This window comes from Letharia lupina, assembly GCF_014066315.1.
Source record: "Letharia lupina isolate WasteWater1 chromosome Unknown contig_20, whole genome shotgun sequence".
Lineage (NCBI taxonomy): Eukaryota > Fungi > Ascomycota > Lecanoromycetes > Lecanorales > Parmeliaceae > Letharia > Letharia lupina.
Genome location: NW_023502989.1, coordinates 518,742 through 537,804, shown reverse-complemented (window position 1 = coordinate 537,804; position 19,063 = coordinate 518,742). Strand labels below are relative to the sequence as shown.

At 50.2% G+C, this 19,063-nt stretch overlaps 6 protein-coding genes across 6 annotated transcripts; all 6 read right to left on the bottom strand.

The window, feature by feature from the left end:
• Positions 1 to 1,057: 1,057 nt before the first annotated feature.
• On the bottom strand, positions 1,058 to 1,405 carry HO133_005003 (uncharacterized protein; the record flags this gene model as incomplete). Its single annotated transcript, XM_037295915.1, has 2 exons — positions 1,058 to 1,232; positions 1,281 to 1,405. 2 exons carry the CDS (start codon positions 1,403 to 1,405, stop codon positions 1,058 to 1,060), a joined length of 300 nt encoding a protein of 99 aa, XP_037148613.1.
• Positions 1,406 to 6,424: 5,019 nt separating this feature from the next.
• On the bottom strand, positions 6,425 to 7,098 carry HO133_005002 (uncharacterized protein; the record flags this gene model as incomplete). Its single annotated transcript, XM_037295914.1, has 2 exons — positions 6,425 to 6,832; positions 6,979 to 7,098. 2 exons carry the CDS (start codon positions 7,096 to 7,098, stop codon positions 6,425 to 6,427), a joined length of 528 nt encoding a protein of 175 aa, XP_037148612.1.
• A 1,119-nt stretch (positions 7,099 to 8,217) lies between these two features.
• On the bottom strand, positions 8,218 to 8,645 carry HO133_005001 (uncharacterized protein; the record flags this gene model as incomplete). Its single annotated transcript, XM_037295913.1, has 2 exons — positions 8,218 to 8,387; positions 8,444 to 8,645. The coding sequence occupies 2 exons, from the start codon at positions 8,643 to 8,645 to the stop codon at positions 8,218 to 8,220; spliced, it is 372 nt and encodes a 123-aa protein (XP_037148611.1).
• Positions 8,646 to 14,164: 5,519 nt separating this feature from the next.
• On the bottom strand, positions 14,165 to 15,092 carry HO133_005000 (uncharacterized protein; the record flags this gene model as incomplete). Its single annotated transcript, XM_037295912.1, has 4 exons — positions 14,165 to 14,368; positions 14,434 to 14,564; positions 14,654 to 14,734; positions 14,840 to 15,092. 4 exons carry the CDS (start codon positions 15,090 to 15,092, stop codon positions 14,165 to 14,167), a joined length of 669 nt encoding a protein of 222 aa, XP_037148610.1.
• A 328-nt stretch (positions 15,093 to 15,420) lies between these two features.
• On the bottom strand, positions 15,421 to 16,784 carry HO133_004999 (uncharacterized protein; the record flags this gene model as incomplete). The annotated part of the gene is made up of 3 exons (XM_037295911.1): positions 15,421 to 15,487; positions 15,618 to 15,741; positions 16,178 to 16,784. 3 exons carry the CDS (start codon positions 16,782 to 16,784, stop codon positions 15,421 to 15,423), a joined length of 798 nt encoding a protein of 265 aa, XP_037148609.1.
• A 738-nt stretch (positions 16,785 to 17,522) lies between these two features.
• On the bottom strand, positions 17,523 to 18,857 carry HO133_004998 (uncharacterized protein; the record flags this gene model as incomplete). Its single annotated transcript, XM_037295910.1, has 2 exons — positions 17,523 to 18,693; positions 18,748 to 18,857. 2 exons carry the CDS (start codon positions 18,855 to 18,857, stop codon positions 17,523 to 17,525), a joined length of 1,281 nt encoding a protein of 426 aa, XP_037148608.1.
• Between the last annotated feature and the right edge of the window lie 206 nt (positions 18,858 to 19,063).

The following is a 19,063-nucleotide window of genomic DNA, read 5'->3' as shown; positions in this document are numbered from 1 at the left end:
CCCATGAGCACCATCCCACTTGGCACACATCCGCAGTGGCCACCACTGACCATTGACCAAACCCCCTTCGCCCAATCGAGCATAGATGCTAGGAGCTAATATTTAGCAAACCAGATGAGGCCAGGACCTTGCTGACACGCCAAAGTGGCACAGAACTCCTCCATGAAAACCGGTGTCTATCAACTTCCTGACTGTGCTTCGGTTTTCGTTTGCGCCAGTAGATGCAAGCTCCCAGGTACTGGCTTCCGAACGTATTGGGTCGGTCTCCGATGAATATTCTTGGAATGTATTCTCCCAGGCAGTAGAGGGAGTGTCAATCATACGTATGACATGGAACTCCTTGAGCTTTGTGAACGAACACGGGTCAAAATGACTGCAGGATCGCTCACGGCTCAGGCAGGACACGAGCATCGTATTTCTGCGAAACGAATTATAGATCGTGAGGGGGGTAGCTCTTCATAAGGCTTTTGATTTATGAAAGGCTCCATTCTGGCAAGAATATAGCCCGCTCAACAAGCACCAAGCTCCTGCACGTGGTGTCAGATGGGGAGTTGAGTCGATGACGGAAAGTCGGCCGGTGCGTAAAAGGGCTCCTCTGAAGGGCGGTCCCGTTGTAGTAGGTACATCGTTGACGATCGAACCATGGTTCGATACTTGAGCGGCGCAACAGGCTCGGATACACACTCATACTTCGTCCGCCTGCAAAATTTTGTCGGAGAATCTCTCACATTTTTCTTCCCTAGACCTGATCAAGAGAAGTTGTCCGCTTGGCGATGAAGTCAAGAGTGTAGAGAATCTCAGAAGGTTCAAGTCTCATTGATTGGTTGCGATAGGCTTTCGGGCAGACGAGGAGGCCGGAAATGTATCGGTCGAAGCGGTATCAACCCGTAGAACATTGACAAGTCTACACTGACAAGGCTGTTGAAGGCTCGAATGTCGCATCGCCATTCGCAGACAATGTGGGTTTTCGGAGTGAAGCCCATAATGAGCGTAGGAAGTCCGAGATCCAACGCCTATTTGCCGGCCGATTGCACTGTGCGACTCGGAGTTCTAGGAATCATGCCTCCCATGGAATCCTCCTTTTCGTGATTCTTGGCCCGTTCTCGTACTGATCAGAGCTGGTGAGACTTGCCCAGCTGTCTTCGGCAATAGCGGTCAGGATATCGTCAAGCTTTGGGTCCTTTGCCTTTTGTCCGGCAGTCCGGCGTGGGGTTTTGTTGCTGCTGAGAGACCTATGATTGGAAACACCTCTGTTCGTGACATTTTAACCATTCTCTTACTGATTGCAGCCAGTCGGACCTGCCCAGTGGTCTTCGGCAATAGCGGTCAGGATGTCGTCGGTAGCTGTGAGCTTCGAGCACTTCACCAGTCCGGCGTGAAATTTTGTTGCTGCTGAGGTATCCATTGACCACTGCTCTGGTAGCTCTCAATGTGTTTGAGCTTGAGGTTCGCAGTGTACTCTGCCCTTTTTCGAATAGTCGAGATTTTTTTGCTGTTGAAGGATCTACTACTACTCTGGTAGCCTCGGCGTGTGATCAAGGTTGAGCTTCATCAGGGTAATTTGCCTTTCATCAAGTAGTCCACCATGGCGGTTTTGTTGCTGAGTGATCTATTATTGCTCTGGTCGCTTTCAAGGTGCTTGAGATTCGTCAGGGTACTTTGTTCTTTGTCGAACATTTCGGCGTGGCGGTTCTTTTGCTGAGTGATCTACCATTGCTCTGGTAATTTTAGTGTGTTTGAGCTTGAGCTTCACCAGTACCCTTTATCAAGCCGTCCGACGTGAAGATTTTGTTGTCCTTGAGGTTTCCACCACTATTTCGATAACCTCTGTGTGTCTGAGCCTAAGCTTCTTGAGAGTACTTTGCCCTTTCTCGGGCAGTCTGACGCGGAGGTTTTGTTGCTGTTGAGGGACTGATCTACCACTGCTCTGGTAACCTCGGTGTGTTTAAGCTTCATTAGGGTACTTTGCCCTTTGTCGAACAGTCCGGCGTGGAGGTTTTGTTGCCGAGTGATCTACCGCTGCCCTGGTAGCCCTCGATGTGTTCAAGCCTAAGTTTCGTAAGGGTACTTTGCCCTTTGTCGAACAGTCCGGCATGGAGGTTTTGTTGCCGAGTGATCTACCGCTGCCCTGGTAGCCCTCGATGTGTTCAAGCCTAAGTTTCGTCAGGGTACTTTGCCCTTTGTCGGGCAGTCTGGCGTGAAAAGTTGTTGCCGTTGAGATATCTAGCACTGCTCTGGTAGACTTCGTGTATTCAAGCTTGAGGTTAGTAAAGGTAATTTGCCCTCTCTCGGGCAGTCCGGCGTAGAGTTTTGTTATCGCTGCGGTGTTTATCACTGCTTTGATAGCCTCGGTTTGTAATCAACCTTGAGCTTTGCCAGGTTACTTTGCCCTTTGTCGGGCACTCCGGCGTGGAAAGTTGTTGGTGCTGAGATATCGACACTGCTCTGGTAGCCTCGGTATGTTCAAGCTTGAGCTTCGCTAGGGCGCACTTTTTGGCCGTCTCTTTGCATGAACGAGCTATGTCCAAATCAAAGCGTGATGTGAGGGGCCGCTCATCCATTTCCAGAAGAGAATGTCGGCATCTGCGAGAGTGTCTGGAGTTGTTAGGCGTAGTGACATACCTAGTCAGTAGTATGATCTACTGGATGTTCTTGTCCAGTCCTGGGCCGACCTCGTTGCAGGAGACTTTTCCCACGAAGCTTCGATCAAATACCGTGAGGTTTGGATGTCCTTGTCTTCCTCCTTGTCCTGATTTTCTTGGTGACGATGCGTCAAATAGATGATGGGCTTCCTTTTGTTCGCAAATCCGTTGGCGAAAGAGAATGTCGGGGTCTGCGCGAATACCTCAAGCCACAGCTCATGCTGAAATACTCAGAACATCCTTTCCTTAGCTTCCAAGAAAGATACCTCCTGCTCCATCGATCGATCCCGTGGACCCACAGCTCGACTTCCTTAGGCGTATGATCGATGAGACCTATGCAGACGTACTTTTGGGCTCTTGGGTATGATGTGGTCCTCATGCAAACTAGTTCTGATGGGATTTGTGAGTAAGCAACCGTAGATTTTGGTTTTCGACTCGAGAGGAATGGTAAGAAGACAACTAGGGCGATATTTTTTGGTGGGTTGATGAGGCCCAGTTCGATGTCGATGGTGTTCTGCTGAGGAATTCTGCCACCGTGGGGCAGCAGGTAGGTGGGCAAAGGCCCACTGATTGGGCTCATCTCTGCGGTGACGGACCCTTGGTTTGAGATTTACCGGACTGAGTGAAGCCGAGATGTGCTTGTTTGGTGGGTTCATTGGCTTCAGTGTGAAGACCAAGAGGTCGAAGGTGTCCTTCTAAGCAATGAGATGATGGCTCTGGGCCGACTGCTGATGGCGTATGGAGGGGTTCAGATACAGTAGGGTATGTATATATTGAGGGTGAGAGTCTGATGAAAAGACCATGAACCAAATTAACTCCTGGTGTTAACCGATGATATTTGCCTGACGAGTTGTAACGGAGGGTTGGCTGCTTGATTTGGTGGTGGTGAAGGGGTATATACTTGAGAGGTGGTGTCGGTGGTGTCGGTGGTGGAGGTTTGGTTGTCTAACTTTGCGTTAGCGATGGGTGTTTCTTAATGTTGTGAAGGTATGTGGAGGCTGGATTACCCGAAATAATGGCAGTTGAGGGGACTTCTAGATGAGAGGCGCGCTTGCCAGTGGAGGCGGTGGTCACTGAGCTCATGTTAGTTGGAGAAGTAATCTCTTGACGCTGTATAAAGCCGGTGGTATCTTACCCGAACTCATGTTGCACGATGATAGCGTTCCTTCTATCATCTCCTGGATCCTTAATAGTGCGAATGTCCCAAGCCAACACTGCTCATAGCAGAAATCCGAGCACATGCTTCTTTTTCATGGCTTCCAACAGTAGAACTGAGTCACACCTTCGACTTCAGGCTGTGTAAACTCTCCCACGCGTATCAGTAGCCGGACGCTCCATGTAGTTTGTGACGCGTCGTATCCTCTGTCTAGGCTTGATCGTTCAGTGAGCCGCCGGCGTATGACCTCTGTGTTGACAGATCCGTGACAGGATACGTTTGCTAATTTGCTAATCGATGGAAAATTGATCTGGGTATTGTGGTCGAGGTGATGGAGCACGAAGCTTCCAGCAACCTCAGCTGCAGATCTGCATCAACCAAACTTGAAGTTATCTGATGATAGAATTGGTAGAAACCCTTAGGTATTGCGGTCGTGGCCATGGAGCATCAAGCTTCACGAAATCAGATTGTAGAGCTGCCTCGATAGAATTTGTAGACGTTGAGGTGAGCATACCAAGAATTGTTGACGTCCTTCCGAATTGTGTATGGGCTAGGAGCGTTGCCGTATGCTGTCTAAGTTGGGGTCAGGGTAGACTGAGAGTTCACTGTCTCTTGGAACTCTGTTTCGCTGCTAAGCTCTGGTTCAGTGAGATGCGAAGGACCCATGAGCTCTGGCAGCGATGTTTCACGACTGTGCCAGACTTGGATTGCGTCTTGCTCTTCATACGTGTTGTGGGCAGTCTTGTCTGAAGGAGGATGACCTTGGTTACGCTGCTAGCGGAAACCGTGAACAAGGTAGACAGGCATACTGGATGATCAAATTGTTGGCTTGTGCAGTTGTAGTGGTGATTGGGAAGGCACAGCAAGGAGGCTGTGTGTTTGATCGTCAAATGAACTCCTGAGCTCTAGTTTTGGGTAACCAAAATACTGACATGAAACTGTGGATGCCAAGCTGGTGTGGAGCAGATGCAGGGAAGAGTTGCATGGAAGAAAGGCTGTTCTTGAAGCTGTTGAAATTTTCATTTCCGGGTATTGTAAATTGCATCGCGGGCTTGCTGCCAGAAGTTTCCGCCATTGAAATCACCCCTCCTGCGAGTAGGTTTCAGAACGCTTTGCCTTTAAAGATAGTTAAGATTTCGGGGACTAAACCCAAGTGGAGACCAGAATACAGGATTCTCACAGCATTTTCACCTCAAAGTAATTGAACGATGTGGCATACGTAGTTTAGCTTAGCTATTCCAAGTCGAGTGGTCTGGCAGGTAACACCCGCATGATACGCCACAAATGCAAGTTTGTAGAGTCAGAGGAAGTAGCATCACCGGGCATAAACCTCAAAATGTTTGCCAATCCTCAACATGAATTAGGCCCTTTAACATGACTGTGCATACCAGGCAGCGATAGAGTCCAACCTTGGTGATAAAGCAGAGGAGTAGAGGCCAAGCTTGTGTATACCATAAAGGAGTAGAAGCCACGCTTGTGTATACCACAAAGCGGTAGACGCCACACTTGTATATACCACAAAAGGATAGAAGCCAAGCAAAAATGTAGTATGTATGTATAGGCAAAGGAAGTTTCTGCATGAGAGATGAAAAAGTAGGGAGAAGGTGGGAGATAGAGAGGGTTTAAATACCCGTGGATGCTGCCGATCCTGCCGATCCTCTGCCTTCACCGTCGTCGTGGGAGTCACTTTCTCCATTCATTCCCAGACTTCATCGTCGGACGAAGTGTGATGTTCTCCATTCATCCGGCAGACATCATAATGAATCGAATTCGACTTCTTACGCAGTTCATTCATCGACACACTTATTCATTGGCTAAGCGTTCACGGTACCTATTCATTCACAGACTCTACCGTCAGTCAGACTGGCTCTCCATTCATTCCCCAACTTCATCAGTCAAGCTACTTAGGCCTTGGTGCATTTACAGACTGCCACTAGAGACTGCATTCACATCCGGATCTGAACTTGGTGCATTGCATTCGTCTCCTAAGAGGTTGCTTATATACCTGGGATGCTTTGTTTGGTGGAGGCGCAAACAGGATTGGGGCTTTGGCTTGCATTTCTAGGAGATCGCGTTTAAATTTACAAAGTCACGTGGTGATACTACGTACCTTATGTAGTGAGATATCTACAAAGTTGAAGCGGCGGAGGCCTAACCCAGAATCGTTAGACTAGCCGAGGTCTCTTCGCGGTCGCGTCTTGACTTTCACAAACCTCAGCAGTCTATCCAGTATCAATATGTGAACGTAAAGACTTGAAATGGTTGGTGCAATGGATTCTCCTCATCTGATTCACTGCAGAGGATATGTCATCTCAGTAGAGCTTCGAGTGGGCTGCGACTGGCCTCAGATATCTCTGACCATTTGAGTGAGTGCCGGAGGTTCTCATGGAGTATCTTGTGTTTCAAAAAGAATGTCATGGAATAAAGAAGAATTTTCTCGAGCTTGATTGCATTCTTGTATTATCGTCTATTCTATAAAAGTACCAGAATTTTCTTTGGCCTTGAACTCAATGGCGTGCTGCTCCTGATAACAACCCCCACCCCCCCAGTGGACAGCTGAAGTCTTGACCCCTCTTTATCTGCTGATGATCATAAGTTGAATAGTATTGTGGCCAAAAAGATCAGATCACGTACCGACAGATCCACCTGCAGATGTAAGACCAGCTGCGATGCCCAAGTGACTGGTGAAGTAGGACTGCAGGACCAGGATCCCACTCCCAAAGGCCATGCCCATGCCGATGCCCGTCAAGATCACTTGAACAAACAACAGTTCCCAGAACTTATGGCACCAGCTAGTGCTCAAAATCGATACCAACATCAGAAAACAGCCTCCGTTGAAGCCGAGACGGAAGTAGCCTTTGTCAATAAGTGGGCTAACCATGATACTCATAGAAAATAGAAAGAAGAGCTGAAAGCTCCCGATCCAGGCAATTGTAGCTGGTGATTCTGCAGGGAGGAGAACGGCCTCATAGTAGGCCTGGAAGGCGCCGTATGCTGGATTTATGTTAACCTTTCCCAGATAGCTCGCCGAACTCTCTACTGCATTCAGTCAGTCCCCGGAATCGGCTTAGACGTATACACAGCCATCATAAGCAGGAGCCTAACACCAGCTAGTGGCCAAGATCGAGAAACATCTCAAGAAGCAGCCTCCGTTGAAGTACAGGTGGTGGGGCCTCTTACATCAAAGTAGCCTCCTCTGCCTTCGGTACCGATTGGCTCTTCGAAAGATATCTGAACGTTGTCATTGTGATTGCGATTCAAGGCAGCATCAAAGGACTCATTCCCGAATGGGAGAATCATGATGTTCTTCACCATCTCTTTTCCCAAGTAATGATCGATACGGAAGATCTCCTCCTCTTTCTAATCTGGCTCAAGGCCTTCTGAAGCTCTCGCGAGCTATCCAATCCCTTGCCGAAAGGCTTCTCCACGACGATTCATGGTATTCATGTTCTGGGATAGCAATTCCGCTTGAGCTGTTGTGAGGTTGTCAACTACCATGGCTAAAAATATTTGACTACAAGGTCTGCTTACCCATACACGAAAGACGTGACATCGGCGGCAGAAACACCTGGACGAAGAGAAGCTTGATAATCGTCATCAACTCGGTCTGCTTAATAACTTCCTCGAGCCTTACTGTATGTAGTAACTGTTCTTGCTGGATCAGCACGCTGGGTCACAGCGAGATAGTCAGGCCGCTGGTTCCAGGGGACACCAGGATACTGTCGAAAGAAGATCGAAAGAAGGTCCAGAGACGGGCAATCCATGCGATGGTAGCCGGGGGTTGGTCAGAGATTAGCTTGGGTTGGTAACACCCTTGAGGGGCACCGTACGAAGGTTCATTAATACCATAAGGCCTGCGGCCGGCAATCTTCTTCAGCAGCTGAGGCACCTTCACCAGACGCACGTTCAATCCATGCCCCTCCTGAAGACCCTGAACCAGGCTAAATGTCTGACTATTCTTGAGGAGCAAAAAGAATGATTGTGTCGTGGATGTGCTAGATGCTGCACTATCCGACAGGCTTCAACGCCAACGCCACAACGCCACACGAAAATGTTGAGAGCTTTCAGGTCTCTGCGCATGACCTCGGCATGTTGGATCTGATGATGATCTGAGGGCGGATGTAGTGAAGCGCGCATCCAAAGGCGTGGCACTTGTCTCCGCATAGCCCGGGAGCCCGTCGTCTCGTGGGTTGAATACCTGCTTTGCGGGCGATGAATGAAGAGAACCATGCTTCAGAACCCCAGTCCAAAAGCTCAACGCTTAATGCTATGTCTTGAGGTCAAAGCAGAGATTGCCAAAGATGAAGGTGTTCTGCTTGCGGAGCTGATAGTGCGCTTGGCGGTGTTTGCGGTGACTGGAAAGTGCTTGTCAGCGGGATCTCAGACATTCCAACAGTGTTGTGACTTACTACGCAGTGGTCAACGAAGACGTTGTTGGTAACGATGCATCCTGCGACCAGGTGCATTGACCCGTTCTTTGTGATTGTCATCCTTGAAGTGGGAGGCTTCAGCTGCTGTGACCTGCCGTTGGATTTCGGCATCCTGTTTGACGAGAGCGGCAATCTTATCTCGTAGAGCCTCTTTCGGCTCTACATTGCTACGTCTTACGCTCGACAAGCAATAGACCGACAGCGGTATTGGGTACCCATCTCTTCGATCAGTGTGTGACTCCAGCGATTGAGTGTATCGATGGTAGGGTCAATATCGTCAGCACGAGCGTTGCATGCTTGGATCGCATCAAAAACGGTCTGAATGCGATCTGATACGGTAGCTAAAAGTTGTTGGACTTGACGAAGCTCATGAACACCATGGTGGAGGTGAGCTTTGATCTCGTCGGATGTTCGCATGATGGTGGTAATAGCAAGCCTTTCGGCTAGGCAACGGTGTCGTCGACGACTAAGCAAGGGCGAGGTTCCGCTGTTGGTACAACAACTGTGACATTTTTACCGTCAGACTTGGGCTTGAAGGAGAACATTGCCTGTTCACGATGGGCCTGGGGCATATCGCCGTGAGTATTTCCGCAGGAGGAGAACGGCTTCGTCATAGGCTTGAAAGACGTCGTATGACTTGACGCAAGATTAACAGACACACCTTTTATTTTCGGTTGGAGTCTTGCCCGAACAAATCCTCTGCAGTGAAGTCAGTAATATTTCGCCACAGTGAACCTGCAAACATCACTCACTGAGCGTTGAAGATCACCAAAACCCCGCCAATGACCTGGAGCCAGGCCATAGCTGCTTGGGTAAGCTGTATAGGCATGACTTTCGGATTTGAGAAACGCTGGGTTTCTTGCCGGCTGTGGCCGCGTTTGTAGGGGTGTAAAGAAGCTGATTCTAAAGACGGTTTGCGCAGGAAACTCAATCTAGTCTCAAAGGCAAAGACAGCTAGGACACCGAAGCCGAAGAGGACGATAGCGATTGCTAGAAGGTAGATAGGGTCGCGGAGTCTTGGCAGCTTTGTGGCCACGAGTTGGTGCGCTCGCTCAACCAGGAAGAGGTACAGGAAGACCTTGCCACCGACGTAGCCGACGAGGCAGACGTCGATGGCAGTGCGACACCCCTTTCACAGGAGCTGGTCCTGGTTCTTTGGTAGGTTCAGCAATGGTCGCTCCCTTTGCATCCATCTCTTCTTTCTTCTTGCAGGATGGGCACCCTCGGCGGTCTTCGGTAGTAAAGTCCCAGGCGTTGATGAGAAGACCGGCAGTGAAGATGAAGGCAAGTGTGCAGGAGTAGGTCGCTAGTACTAGGACCCGGATGGAATTCAGCTGCTTGAAATTACCCATCTCAAGTGTTTTGAGACGCGCAGCTAGGGACAGATTAGTTCTTCCTGCTGTATGCAGACACGGTTGACGGCTGTTGAAGAGGGGGTTATGAACATACAGAGCGTTCCAGACACCATGCAAAGGCCGATTAGTGTGCGGCCAACACAGCTGACTGCTGGTTTGAAACGTTGTGTCTGCTCTCGATGATCAAAAGACCAGCGGCCACAGTTTCAAACTGTCTTTGACAGCTTCCAAGAGCTGACCTTGACGTTGCATCAGGATTTTTGCGCTCACTGATAGCGTGTTTTCCGAAAACAGGTGTTGATCGTGGACGCTGTGTCCCAGAAGATGGAAGACCATGATTCCCTCAGCGCGCTTTGCGCGAGGTTGAATACAAACGAGATCAGGTCTGCAGCCATAACCGGCTCATTTGATACGCAAGTCTTTGACCTAGAAGAGCGTGTGGTAGTGAGTCTTGGGGCTTTGAGACAAAGGCCGAAGAAGAGGATGTCTTCCTCACGAGTGATCTTAGCGCGCGATTCACTTTGTGGGAATGAATATCACCTCAGGTATGTGATCTTTCACTAGTTTCCGGTGGCTCACTGTTACAAGCACAGAGGCACATTGATGGGGCGATGGGGGACTCGATCTATAGCATAGATTAGTGCTCGCAAACAGTGAGGCCATACAGAAATGACGTATGCACAAGCGGATATGTATATAGATGATTGGGCATATCCAACACTGGGGCAGCTAAGACCTTTCTGGACATGCAAATAGCCCAGAAAGACCCCCCAGCGCTAGAAAAACTCCCATGTCTAAGCGACATGCCCTGGAGTGAAAAATGAAGCTATATATAGGTGTGGGTGGGAGGGAGAAGAATCCAAAGAACAATTATAAGGTGTGCCTAACGAGATAGCAAGAAAACAAACACGAAAGCAGCTTGACGCGTCTCTGGGGTATAAGGGGGTAACTTCAGCATTGTTGACGCCAGCTCCGGGGGTATTCTTTCCGCTCGTCTAGGGAGGTAGACGCCTTACGTTTGTAAGAGGAGGGGGAGGTAGAGGGCTTCGAGGGGGGCGACGGTGACCTGGACGCGTCAGAATAGGTGGGCCTGCTCCATTCGCCATCGCTGGGGCTACTATCTTCTTCCTTGAGTAGTAAAAATTCGTTCGCGAGCTCCTCCTAGATATCCTCAAAGCCCCCATACTGTGGGGGCTGGCGTACGAGGCGGGGGTACGACATTAAGGCTATTGGGAATGATATACGCGAAGATTTGACGATAGCGAGGTGTGGGAGGGGTGGAGGGTAGAGGGTGGCGACAGCGAGGTATGGGGAAGACGGTAAGATCAGCCAGGACGTGTCCCCTATTTACTACTGCAATCTCTTACTAATCAGGGGAATGTGGCTGGGTCGGCCTAATGGCTCTCCGGTACTGTACACTAGCGTTGGCTGAGGTTTAGAAGCACCCTACAAAGAGTACTCGCCATGGCCACCTGTCTCCCTACTATCGCATATCGGATATTGATGGAACGGTTGATCAAACAACCACCAACGCTATGGCCTCATAATGGACCCACTAACCCACAGTCCCACTGTGGCGAATTGTGCAGTTATCTAAGTGCGAATGGCTATGATTATTCTGTATAGCAGTTGACTAGATACTAATCCAAATTCTTGGCCAACACTACAGGGATCCCAGACCTGCGCCCCTTATTCACAATATCACCGTGGAGAGCGAGCAAAGCCATGGCTTGGTGCAGACATTTTGCCTCGATCACGTCCTTCATGAGTTCAGCCTCTGCCACAGTGAGAATGGTAACCTGGCGGACAGTGACAGTTATACCGTTAAGAGCCTAAGGGCTAAAGAATCCTACGTCAAGTTCCCATCGTGGTTGCACATGTTGCTTGGGCTGAGGCAGGACCGCGGGCCCATGGGCAGCAAGTTCGGAATTTAGATGCATGGCTTCGACAGCATTAGAATCCCAGGTTTGCTGAAGCTCGATTTTTGAAAGATATCCCAACAGATTTTTGACCATGAGATGGATGTGCAGTTAAAGCATCACACTCCTGTCGATTTGAACGGGGGGTTCTTCAGTGATCCGTTAGTTTCCAATGGCCGTAAAGCCTAGCGATGTCTGTCAGGATGGAATAGAGACCTTGGAGATGCCGTGCTCGAGAGACGGTTCGATGATGTTGAGGGTTTTTTGTGGTTCATGATCTCTGCAATGCTTGCACCACGTGAAGGCCGAGACGGCATTACGAGCCTCGTCGGACCGGCAAATGGCGAGGAACCGCTGCGGAGGAAACTTCGCACGACTCCTGGAGGTCCACTCGGCGGCCTCCATCTACCCAGCGAAAGGTATTGTGGTCTCCGCACATCCCAGTTGCGCTGCTTTTCAGAGACGAGAATCGGCAGGAACAATGGCACCGCATACATCATATATCTCGTATCTTTCATGACGGAAATAACGTCTTCCAGTGCTCTCCTCGTTCCATGTATGTCAATCTAGTGACGTTCAGGTCCTCACAAGCTGCCGAAGACCTCTTCAGCGGCAGATCCTGCGGACTCTCGTTAACACTCCGATCCTAGGGATTGACGCTATGTTTGACTTACCATTGACTCCACGCCCGGTGAGCTTGCCGCTTAGCAAGGCACTCGATCGTCCGTCCCCCATTCCCGTCAACTGAACGCCCGTCCTAGACGGTTTGAGGAGATCGTAGGACCGTCTGACTTAGTTTGAGATGTGCGGACGAACGGTGTGGGCAAATCGTCCGACGCTTAAGTAGATTTGTAGCGAATATATATTTAGCTTTGTAGTAAATGTTTGGCGGAGATATTTAGTTCGTATTAGAGCCGATTCCTAATGGCGCTGGTACAATGGTGTTGCGGTGCTTCTTGAGTACTTGTATGAAGGACGTATTTTGAATCGTGATAGGGCAGATTTTGGGCGCAGCACGTCGGCTAATCAATCTGGATTGATATACTAGCCGTTTCGGTACTAGCTTCTTGATCCTGTTGGACTAAGGTAAGGTTTAGAACAGATGGTCCAAATTGAATTGGGATGGTCTAAGCTACTAACTACACGTACGATTCAATCATAAATTAAACAGCTTCAATTTGGACTAATCTAGGCTTATCGACGGACGGTTTGGACTATCTGATTCCTTGCCGCTTGATGGACGCGACGACCATTGAGACTCTGCATGGCGCGTTCTGCTGAAGCTGGATCGTCGTATTCGATGAAACTGTAACTGCATCCCTTGCTCTAGATGTGTTTAGCAAGTGGGCTAATGGAAATGCTAGAGGATGCCTTTCGTTGAGACCTTGACCGCTGTGTGACCAAGGCCACCGCCCGCGCAGATGCCCAGTACACGGTTCTTGGCTTTGGGCGCCATCATTGAACCAGATGGGGAGTTCCAAGAGAACCCGTCTCTGGCGATCTTGTCAAAATTCAGAGGGTAGAGCGCTGGTGCCTGGGAGCCTCTTCCGGGAGAACCAAAATCTCTTCAAAAGCAAACTCCGCATCGAAGAAACGTTGTTTGATATGGTCGGGAATTCAATCAGGAAGTGGAGCTTCATTGCACGTGAAGCTTGCAGGCAAACCTGGTTGCTCCATTGGCTTTTCAGCGTCGCTGATGGTGTTCTTAAGGTTCTGGATCTCTTCGAGTGCTAGCTTGCAGTTACGTCAGAGCTCGTCTCTTCTTCCCTTTTCCGCGCGGGTTAGTCGCGGATTTCGTGAGCTCGAACGGATTTCCCCATTTCTGACGGAAAGAGAAGTGGCAATTTCCCACGAACGCTCCTGATCTCAGTGTGAAGGAAGGTCTGAAGTAAACGAGAACTACCGAGCAAAACTTCAGAAGTCGCCAACAAATTTCCCACGCAGGTTGTGCCCCGAGCTTTCCAAAACCAGCAAACAACAAAGCAAGGTACCGCGGCCAGCGCGGAAAATTAGAAGAAGTGGTCGAAGATGGGTCGGACGCGACATCCACGACTGTGGGCGAGGGAGCCTGAAAGCGATTTGAAAATTCTCAATCGCCTGCTCCACTGGCCTATCGCCTTCTTCAGGTTCAATGGTGGAGCTGGTATTGAAACATCGTATCCCAGACGTTTCACGAACAGGGTCTTTACGGCATTTGGATTGAAGCGAAAGTTGCTCCACAGAGGTAGTCCCACGTGTGTTCGGGAAGTATTTTTGGGAAGGTATTGGTGAGCATGCAGAGGCTGGCTTTCTGCGCAAAAGAGTTGAACCGGCTTGAAGGGATCTTCGCCGTCACGGGGATAGGATGATGTTCCTCGATTGGATGTCCAGGGACACTTGCAAGGTCGCTGACATGACTTCTACGCAGGTTCCAGTTCAAAGCTTGCAACTTCGACGTCCATGACTGTGGGCATGGGGCTTTTGGGGTTCCACGATACAGGGAATGCATCCATGGCTTGAAAGCTTATTCGACTTACACTGCAGAACACGGTTGATCCGAGGGACATGGCTTGGGACAAAGTACACCATGTCTCTGAAAGTGATCAGGCTATTGCGCGCAAAGCGTCATCCCAGTATCAAGAGACCTTCTTAGCCACGGTTCAGGAACCCCACTTGAATCGTATTATCTCCACTTAGGATTCGCTTGTATCCATCTCACGCCATCGAAGGTACGTGTAATGTCAACGCGGCTTCGAACGTCGTCGGCTATAGGTAGGGGATCATAGAACAGGTACTCGGTATTGAGCTCACGGCCATCGAAGGTGCGTGTGATATCGACACGGCCTTGAACATTGTCGGCCAGCAAAGAGGAGTTGATAGACTTTGCCTGTGGAAGATGTCAGTACTGGGGGATCTGAGGTGTGATCTGAGATCCGGAGTGGAAAACCTTACCTGAATGGTGTTGTTGGGTGCGATGAAGTTGTCTAAGAACTTCTTCTGCAGAGTGAAGAGCTCGTTGTGGGTGAAGTTCTTCTCCTGATCGTCGTTGCGGGCGATCAGAGTCTTGGTACGTGTCTGCTGGTCTGCGAGATGAGGTGCGAGGTGAGGGAGTTGACGTGACGCGTGAGGATACTGAACGCTGGAGACGGCGCTCACGGAGGAGCCAAGGCACCAACGACGATGGCGATGATCGTCATGTTTGCTGTAGCCAACGCGCTCAACGAGAGAGCCAGAGCACCAGTGGCTTCGCCTCCTGTACAACTCTCCCAGTCAGCCAACCTTGCCTAGGGCGTTCATCAGAGCGGGTATACACACTCAATCTTCCCACGTCAACTCGCAATCAGCCAAATACACCCACTCATCCTCAAATCCCCTCGCCGCATCCATCCCACCGGAGCGTCTCCAGTAGCGCTGAATATCTCCCGAATATTTCTCAAGGACCCTCTTCCCCGGCAAATCCCGGAGCCTTTCCAGCAGGAAGCCGCCGGCACCGGCTTCTTATCCTTGCCACGGTAGCACCAGATCCAGTACTCAGTCTGCTTGAAGAAGATGGCTTTAGCCATGCCAACATCCTCGCGCCTGTCGTTTGGGGAACTCGGAAGGTAAACCATGTTGGTGGTACTGCGTCATTGACCGTCAGCATCCTGAGAACATGATCCAACTGGCTGTATCGGAGGAAGATGAGGAGAGAGACGCGGGAAGCACAAATGCTTTTCGTGGGCGAATATGTAAGGTATGTAATGCCGGCACCCCTGACGTTAAAGTCAAATACCCTTCTCTTACGGAGTATATTTGCTAGCAATAGTGAGATCGACCTTCGCCTGATCCATCTTGCGCAGCTTCTTCTAGGCCCCTGGACGTCGCGGGGTGTGCTTACTGTGAGCTAGAGGCGTTGGCCGTGTGTTGTTCTCGGATTCTACCCAGGATTTTCCCGTCAGTTCAATCGTTCTGGGCCATCATCGAGGAAGGAGCCATAACATCGTACTCACCCTCAAGGCCTGTGTCTCTGGAACACGATAAAACACGGCCCACTTCCGAAGCTCGAACCTTCGAGAAGGATTGTCACATTTGCGAAGCCTGGTCTTGTGAGTAATGATTCCCAGATAGGTTATCTGAGGCTGTGGGTCTCTACCTACTGTAGCCGCAGGTTTTGCGCCATCTCTCGCTGTCTCCTATCCAACGGTGATACACTATCACCCTCCATCTTTGAGGCTGCCGATCGGAGAGAAGCGGCCAGAGATAGCTGCTTTGCGAGCTCAGCTGTACACACGTTATACGCTGTTCGACGCGGTTCATAGCGCTTCCGAACCTCACAAACGACCAACTTTGTAACACTCTTGGAAAACACCCACTGGTATCAGCCTACGACGGCGTGTCGACACAGTAGGCCCCTCTGGATGGTCCGATGTGAGGGCCGTGCAGCACTGGACGGAAGGGTACCATGTTCTGATGAACCATGCGACAGAGGAGGGTGTTACGACCTGTGATCTCTGTCAGTCTCGCTTTGACGGGGAAGGAATCCCTGGAACACGTACCTAACTCGTAGGCTTCCCCGAACCAAGGGGGCAAATCGCAAAAGTGCGAGAAGCAGATGTGGTAGAGGCACAATTCAAACGTGCCTTTTGAAGGCGAATGCTGACATCCACACCAAGATTTTTGGGGATGAGCGGGTCAGATCAACGAAAGCCTGCCTCACTCTGGTGCGACCCAAACGAGAGCTCGTACGCTTCTCCGAAGCGCGTCTGTTGCGTGAGGTAGGCGTAGCACTGGGTGGTGTTCTGGTACTGCCGGAGTGCCGGTCCGACGCAGTACTGCTGGGCGGTGCTGCAGATGCTGACGGCGAGCTTGTTCTGGATGTAGGTTGCAGTCTCCGCTAGAGACACGTTCTTGCCTTCGGCGATGGATAGCTGTTGCGATGCATGTCCAGGTAGGTAGTCGACCACCCACTGCCACCAGCCGGTAAAGCTGGCGTCGTACAAGATTTCCCTGGCGGGGTTGAATACGTTCCAGGTTTGGATCACGATCGGGATGGTGGCATTGATAGCCTGATAGGAGGATTGAAAGCTGCTGGCGGACCAACAATCTCCGCGATCGACCAGAGGATGACCAAAGAGGCCTATGGCAGCCAGCACCGAACGATGTCGACCACCCACTGCCACCAGCCGGTGAAGCTGGCGTCGTACATCGATTTTTCTCCGGTAGGGTGGAATACGTTCCAGGTTTGGATCTGGAAGAGACGTGGATAGGGACTTGGGCGCGAGAGTAGCGAGGTACTCTACTTTGGACGAGGATCTCGTTTTCATATATATATATTAAAAGAATGTGAGGTGAAAAATGTTGCGATGCTGAGCGTGATGTCTGGCTTGTGAGTGAAGCTTCCTGTAAGTTCTACCTAGGAAAGTGCGGGCTGGCTGGGCAAATTCACGGATGTCACGGAGCACTTTCAGCCAATAGAATTTGGGCAGCTTTCACGGTAAGGGGTCTTGGTTGTTACAAGAACATTCTATTATCATGTTTATTGTTTGTCTGGAGGCAACAATGCTTCAAGTCTAACGTTCATAGCATTTCATTGTGTAAAGCGTTCTATCACCCGCAAGATTGACTTTCTATGTTACAGGAAACAGCTTGATCACACTCTCGACTGCAGTGACCGTGAAGTTGAATTATCTATGTGTGGTATCTCCCTAATTCCGTGCTCTTCTAGTCGGAATCCGAGAAATGACTTTTTGGATAGCGAAGGAATTTGTATGTGGTAAGGGTCGAGGAAGCTGGCCCAGATTTTGCCCAAGCTTTGGTATCGCTAACGATTGGTCATGGCTAGTGCTGGAGCAAGGACGAAAAGTTGGTTGTGGTGCGTTCTATGGTGCAAAGTACGAGTGTCCCACGGCTGACTATGAATGGTGCGGATGAATGATCGGCCTATGGGTCAAGTACATTAGCAAACTTCTTGCTAAAAAAATTTAAAAGATAAAAATTCTTGCTCAGCAACAGTGACTGTACCCCAAAAGAACGTACCTGCCGGACCAAGAGCAGAGCTGGCTTTAACGTCGACCGATACCTTCGAGTGCAGAAGGGCTTTCTGGCCGCGTCATACGATGAAGACTTTGGGTGACGGTTGTAGAGGTTGGAGGGCATTCAGAGGGCACGCGAAGTGAGGTCTCAGGAGTCGCATTCGCATCCGGTTGATTGGCCGTGGTATTTGGGACAAGAATCTCGTCGTCATCATCCTCAGCAGACCGTAAGTACTCCTTCAACTGCGCGATTGCATTCTCTCTGCTCACTCCTGGCCATGCGAACCCGAGGTTGCGAACATATCCCGTAGGAAGGACCGAAGAAATTCTCTTCGCAATCTCCAGCTCTAGTGGAGGTAAGACTTGTCGAGGTATTGGCAAACAAGGTCTAAGTGCCTCTGTTGATGTTGCCGTCGCTTGATGCAGACGAGAGTAGAGGCGTTCAAGACGATAGATTGGAACGAATCTGAAGACATCTTCCAGTGCTGGGTGCCCGCCGATCAGAAAGGGATCAACCTCGAGAACTTCGAAGATGTATTTTTCATTCGCACTGAAGAGAGTCTGTAGTGGCTCATACAACAAGCCACATCTTGATACGATGACTGCGAAGAGCCATTCGTGGACGCCCAGGAGGCGATCGATTGCTTTTGGTGTATAACGGCTCAAGGTCTCTGCCTCGACCTGTAAGAATCGCGAGACGTCTGGTCCGACCTGGGTCTCTTGCTTCTCTACCGCAAACTGATTCACCAGCCCAGCACGCAGCGACTCGAAAAAGTGGATGTGTAACAGTAGGCAACGCTTGAGCTTGTGGGCATTTGAAGCATTTGGAGAGGGTACAGGTCCTCCTCCTATCGTTGACTGCACCCAGGTGTATTCGAAACACGAGTTCACGTTGCTCTGGGGTAAATGGTGATGGGTCAGAGCGTTTGCCAGGTTGCCTGCGGTTGTGCAACGTCGTCGTAATTGTAGAAGATAGTCTAACGTCAGTGGACCCTGGAGTAAAAGTGTCCGAAAAAGCCTATCCGCTGTGACCATGTCGCATGATTTGATGAATAAGGCAACGACAGCGGCTTCCCTTTCAGTTGTGTACTGAAAAAAGGTCGGAGACGCATGACGAAAGTGCAGGAAGTCCTCGAAGGCCATGAAAGCCAAGACGTTGAAAACGACCTCAGGAGGGGTGCCATGACCTCCCACAAGCAACCTGACGACTTTTAGCATTCGTGTCGAGCTACGCAAGTGCTCGAAAGTAGCTTACTCCTCTACAGACAACAATTCGCTCCCTTCTGTATGCTGCTCCGCGTCAGAGCATCCGCCTGAGTACATCTCCTCTTCGACGCCCTTGTCAAGCACAAAACCTGTGATCATGACTAGCCGCGTGGTATGATTGAACTGTATCGCTGATGATTGTGGTGCGGGGCAAACAAGAGGAGTATGTGGCCGATAGGGAGAATCCACAGAAGCTACAGCTTGTAATGCTGTCTCGAGAGCAAGGGTGCTCGTAGTGGACAAAACGAGTAGACACGAGAGTTCGTATCTTATGTGTGTGGTTTCAAGCCTTCTATGCGTATGTG